Source organism: Gossypium hirsutum, chromosome A04, assembly GCF_007990345.1.
Source record: "Gossypium hirsutum isolate 1008001.06 chromosome A04, Gossypium_hirsutum_v2.1, whole genome shotgun sequence".
In the NCBI taxonomy this organism is placed as follows: Eukaryota; Viridiplantae; Streptophyta; class Magnoliopsida; order Malvales; family Malvaceae; genus Gossypium; species Gossypium hirsutum.
Genome location: NC_053427.1, coordinates 85,288,787 through 85,294,818, shown reverse-complemented (window position 1 = coordinate 85,294,818; position 6,032 = coordinate 85,288,787). Strand labels below are relative to the sequence as shown.

General features: G+C 32.2%; 1 protein-coding gene across 1 annotated transcript; it reads right to left on the bottom strand.

Moving 5' to 3' along the window:
* Positions 1-2,102: 2,102 nt before the first annotated feature.
* On the bottom strand, positions 2,103-4,521 carry LOC107945174 (uncharacterized). The gene is made up of 4 exons (XM_016879044.2): positions 3,511-4,521; positions 3,281-3,360; positions 2,776-3,040; positions 2,103-2,660 (listed from the first exon to the last, which is right to left on the bottom strand). Exons 1-4 carry the CDS (start codon positions 4,247-4,249, stop codon positions 2,395-2,397), a joined length of 1,350 nt encoding a protein of 449 aa, XP_016734533.1. The 5' UTR covers positions 4,250-4,521; the 3' UTR covers positions 2,103-2,394.
* Between the last annotated feature and the right edge of the window lie 1,511 nt (positions 4,522-6,032).

Genomic DNA, 6,032 nt, shown 5'->3' with positions numbered 1-6,032 from the left:
AGTGGGTCAACTTAGAAAATTCATTGAACCACACTGGTTTTTCAATATCTAGGTGAGATCTTATGTAGCGTTTCTCTTGTCAATTTTCTAACGTGAAAATTGAAGGTTTTCTAAAATAGAAAATAGAAAAAAAAAGTTGAATCAATTTAATCATTGATTCAGTCCACGACTGGTTGAAATCCACATGTTAATTGATTTAATTTCATATTTCAAATTAATACTTTGATAAATTCTCGGTCTAATTCTAAAAATAATAGTAAAAATTCAATCAAACCTTATTTAATTATAAAAAAATAATAGCTCAAATTTGAAAAATAATTCAAACTAGAAAATAACTTAAATTTGCCCGGACATATTTGAGGAGACAGATAGGAGCTTTGTCCCCTCAAATAAAAAATTAATAAAGTTATACTTTGACTCAAAATAAAAAAAAATTTATATTTAAACTCTTCAAAAATAATTAAATAATAAATTAATATATTATAAAATTATCTTTTCATCTTTCAAAAATTTATTATTTAATTCCGCTTTTAAAAAATTTTGTAAATTCGATTTTGTGGATTTAAAATAATATAAAGAAGTAACATAAAATCAACCCAACCAAGTATCAAACCTAAAGTGAATGGTACATTTGTCCATTGTTATGTTACGCATTTAAGGATGATTTAGTCCAATTAATCAGCTTTGGTTAATGCTGACACGATGCCCAACATGTGATTCAATTTTGTTTCTATTTTCTTCAGTTTTCTTAGGACCCAAACACAACCACATGTTAATTTCAAATGGTTTATGATCCAACCAAGGGACCCCTCAGAATACCCACAAATAATTGAAACCCTCTTCCAGAAAAGTTTTGTTCTCAGAAGGGAGGCCGGAATCACTTGGCTTTGTTAATTGGGAGTCGGTAGACCTCTTAATAGGTCTAGCATTGTACCTAAGATGATTGTGTTCGATTTTATTAGACTTGATCATAGACTGAGTCATTTATTCGAAAAGTGAGAGAGTTTAATAAAATATATAAGTCCAAAAAATGATTTTGGACAAAAAATAAAACCCGTTTTTTAAACAAACTGAGTCTTGGATAAGATTTTTTAGCTTAAGCCTAGCTTGACCCAACCCAAATTTGCCTAATTTTGTTCTCTGTTGTTTACTTCTATTCTCATGTTGTTTGTTGTCATTTTTCTATTATATTATTACTCTTTTGTTGTTATTGTTTAGATATTATATAACTTTTGTTTTATTATTAGTTTTGCTACTATTTTGGAGGCATTTGCTTGATTAGTTGTAATTATCTTAATATTATTTAAGTATAATTTTTTTAAATGTATTTTCAATTTGTTGCAAAACATTTATTTTAATGTTTGTAGTGTATTTGATGTATTATATTTTTAAAATTATTTTTATATAAAAAATTAATATGGACAAACTGAATTGGGCTCGGGTTTTAACCTCTTTGGGTAAAATTTTAAGCTGGGTCCAAACTTAAAAAACGGATCTAAAACTTTTTATTGATCCGATCTGAACTGATCCAATCTTAATTCTACTAAAAGCTCTAACACCTTAACAACCTAAATGTGTTGTTTCATTACTTTTTCCATGGCAATTATTAACAACCTTAGTTAAAAGAAAGAGAATATGAAGAGGAAATTGAGAAAATAGAATAGAAGTAAAATAAAGAAATAAAGAAAAGTAAAAGAAAAAAAAAATCTCACAAGAAATAGTATATGGATGTGTAATTTCGCTTAAAATTTTCATTTGAAATAATACCTTACTGTTACATTGTTAATGAGAATTAACAGCTTAATAAAAAAAATACAAATTAATAATATTAATGACAATATTGTAAAAAATTAAACTTCAGCGCCCCAAATGTAATTTAAATAATGTAGTTTACTCTTTTACTTAAATTGGAATTTAGGAATGATAATGTTAATGTTTGAAATGTTTAATTGATGTTTATGTTATTATTGTCATTTATTTGTATTTATAATTCATTTAGATATATATATATTTTTTTTATTTTTGGCAATTGAATCAATTGGACCAAAGATTGATAGTTTGATTTTCGATCCGATTCTAAAGACATTGTTAAAATTGTTGTATCGAGTTAATCAACACTATTATTATTATTGCAACAATTTAAAAATGGGTGCTTTGTACAATTAAACCTTAAACAAAGAATGATACAACAGAATAGCCTAAAGAAAAGACTCACCACTTGGCCTCAATAAACAGCAAGTGATGATGAAATTTTCTGTTTTTCGCCCCGTTCGATGATGCTATTCGAAACTCTCTATGTTCCTCCGATACTACATTCCGTATACGTGATCGCCGAACCAGTTGGACATCGATTAAGCTTTAATTGAATGAAAAATACGATGATATCCAAACTCGTCAAATCTTGAGGTAACCGCCACTGCCACTTTCTTGAATTCCTACACTTCTCCTGAGGAACGATCTCCGGTTATACGACCAGTTTCTCCGCAAGGACCGTCTCTGTCTCCAGGCGGACAATCGGGAATAAAGAGCCGGGAAAATAAAGCATAGCAGCACTAGAATCAGCATTGCTAAACATAGTACCATGACGTTTCGGAAACCGTCTTTCAATGCAGGGTCCTTTTGCACGGTCCATGGAACACCACCAACATTCATTCCAAACACTGATATTCAAGACAAAAGGCAAATAATTCAACGCAGGCAACCTAAGATCTATTGAAAAATCCGATTCGAGCTCGTAAGGGAAAACACTAGAGACGAGAATCGAAATATTATTACCTCCAGTGATGGTGGATAAAGGAAGGAATATTATGGAAAGGAACGAGAGATAATAGAGTTTTCGGTTGATTTGCTCTGATTGCCAGCTATCTAAACCGGCTTGAATCGCGGTAACACGGTTTGCTAGAAACCCGACATTCTCTTTCAGCCTCCTCAACCGTCCGATCAACTCTTCGAGGGAGTTAATGTCTTCACTTGCAAACCAATGTTTCGAACTACATTTTTCCTTCACTCGAGGAAATACTTGCTCACCATGCGCAATTACCTGCATTTTTTGGAGAATACGTAGGAAGTAAAAACGGTTTAGCCATGACTTCAAGCACAAGTTATCATCGGATTTACGGTTATCATCGGAATGTAATGGCTATGGTGAAACCAAAGCAATTTCAGCCTATTAAAATGTAGTTTGACAAGTACAGAGTTAAACATTCATACATAAGGGACCTCATTGAGCCTATTAACTATGGCTCTGCATTCGGTAATGGACGTTTCGAATGGAGATTACCTGCAGGAGACGTTGCAAATTGAGATGCATTTTCGGGAATCGTCGATCATCGAGCATCTCTTTCTTTAAAGCAAATCCCCCTGTGATTAAGCAGAGCAATAAGTACTTCGATTCGCAGTTCAAATCGAGCCGATGTTATGCACATATGAACATTGAATATGAGACTCATGCCACTATGCTAGTGTTTATTGCAGATATGTGGAATGATTAAAGAGTTGAACGGAATTTACCTTGATCCAATTCGAGTTCGACCGAGTCCAACTCCATCTCGAGTTGGGTAACAACATCCTGAAGATGATCAACATGAGTGTCGATAACGTGAACCACAAGGTTCGAGACGGATTTCGGAACCGGATTATCCGCCTCCTCAGAGTGATTCATTGTCAATAAGAACTCAAGTACATGTTCTCTAATAACAATGCTACTCCCTTGTTGCCTCTCCCGTCTAGGAGTTTCAATACTAGGGATCTCAGAGAGAAGCGACCGGCCGACCGGCGAGAAACCGAGTCTCGGGACACGTCCTAACGACACGGTAATCACCGAGTTCTCGGTAACCCTTGCAGCTAGCCTAAATGTGAAGTTACTAGAAGGAGGACCAGGTGAATTAACCCTAAAAACAAGGGCTCCATCAACATGTCCACAAAAGGGTCCATTACTAACAAGTGAAAGAATGTCTTGAAGCTTTAATGGTGGACAAAGAACATCAATGAGGTGCTGTGCAGATTGAGAAAGCTTTTGTTTCCCTTTAGGAAGCTCAACATGGTACCAACAAAACTGCTTGCCATTACCTTCGATTAGATCCCATTCTTTGTTGTAATAATTTCCATGACCATCAAATATGTAAGATTTCTGTCTCACCATTCCAGGAAAATGTGTTTTCTGGAAATTGTTTTCCAAGATCGGAACAGTACTGGAATCCATTTCCTCCATTTCCCTATCTCCAGCTGGTTGAATCTGAGCTAAATCCATAACTTTTAGCAAAAAGAAGAAAAACCCAGATCAGATATTAGCAAAAAATGTTGAAAACAATAAAATAAATCAAGATTCGATCGGTTTTTTCAGACATGACAAAACATGTTGGGAAAAGGAAACTTTGTGAAGAAAACAATATGGGATTATTTGATTAAAGGGAAAGGAAGACATGTGGTGTAATTTCTCAGAAGCTTCATGTTTATAATAATTAAATCTTCCAACAACATTTTTTTTAATGATTTTTTTGTAATAAAAAAGAAAGGGAAAAGAGTTCACCCGTAGTAATCGCGTTTCTTTGTTCGGTGATGATAAAATATATTATTAATTTTATGTTTTGGTTTTAAAATTATATATTGGAGATTTAGAAATAGATTTAGGTGAGCAGTTAGTTCACTTGGTTTTAGACCAGAAAAGGAAACAGAAGATTCAATTGTTAGAAGCTAAAAAGATTTGGTAGACCAGAAATATTGTTGTACTGAATTGTTTGGTTTTGGTATGTTTTTTTGAGTTTAAAAGAAGATAAGCAAGGTAAAATTATCATAAACGTCATTGTATTAGGAGTTGGATTACATTTTATCCCTTCTATTAAAAAATTAACAAACATTAGATTAAGAAGCAAATTGGTCTTTCTATTAAAAATTTCATTCATTTCTATTGTTAAGAATTGGTCCCTGTATGTTAGTATAAAGTACATATGACATGCCATGTGTACTTGTCTGATTATTTCGTCAGCCACACTAGTTTTTAATAAAAAGGACCAATTTGTTCTTTAATTTAATGTGTAGAGATTAATTTGCTCATTTTTAAATAAAGGGCAAAATGCAATCTAACTTTTAATATAAGAACTCCATGGTACTTTTATAGACATTGTTAATGTTTTAGAACATATATCAATCTGGTCTCAATTCTCAACATGTATTTTGAGTCTTGAACTTTAAATAGTTTAATTCTTAATAATTGTATCTAATTTAACGTAATTTGAGATTTAATTTTTTATTTATATTATTATTTAAGCTTTTGATTGAGTTAGTGTCCTGAATCAATCGAGTATCAATTCAACCAAAAAAATTAAGAAAATGTCTTTTGTTAACTTTAATTTTTTTAAAATATTTTGATACAACAAAGATAAATTATAAATTCCCCTTAGCCGAATTTTCAAATAATTGATATAAAGCTTTTAATATTATTTTCAAAGCGCTTAAAAACTTAAAATTACAAAATGCTTTTGAAAATACAACTTTAGGGGATCTTTACAAATACAAGTGCATAGAAGTATCGGTAGAACCAAGTCAGTAAGCACACCAAGAATCCTTCTAGAGTTTTGCCGATACTTGGAAGCCCTTCTACTAATACAACTTGAACTGTATTGATACTTGGATGGAGTTCTATTGGTAGAAGTAAGCCAAAGAACATACCAAGTCAAGTATCAGACTTTTATCGATATTTAGGAGTACTTCTACCGATACGATTAAATCAGTGAATAATTTTTGGTCTCCTGCACCTTCTACCAATAAAACTACAAATATAAGTTTAAATCCTTGAAACCCTCATACTTCTATTAATACAAGTGGACTTCTACCGATACACCGAACTTCAACGATCATAATTTTTGAGACTTCTACAGGAACAAGTTTATTTGTACCGATACAAGTTCCTAACTGGAAAAATTCTTAAACAAAAAACGGAGAGCAAGAAGTGCCTAGCTGGAGCACTGATGTTCGACTTTGCTATATTGATGCTGCCTATTTTGAAGTTCTTTTATATTTGTTTTTTAGTTTTA

Coding starts and splice junctions, on each gene's coding strand:
- LOC107945174 (XM_016879044.2), bottom strand. CDS start 4,249: ATGGATTTAGCTCAGATTCAACCAGCTGGAGATAGGGAAATGGAGGAA. Junction 3,361..3,510: donor CGAACTCGAATTGGATCAAG/GTAAATTCCGTT, acceptor GCTTAATCACAG/GGGGATTTGCTTTAAAGAAA. Junction 3,041..3,280: donor ATTTGCAACGTCTCCTGCAG/GTAATCTCCATT, acceptor CAAAAAATGCAG/GTAATTGCGCATGGTGAGCA.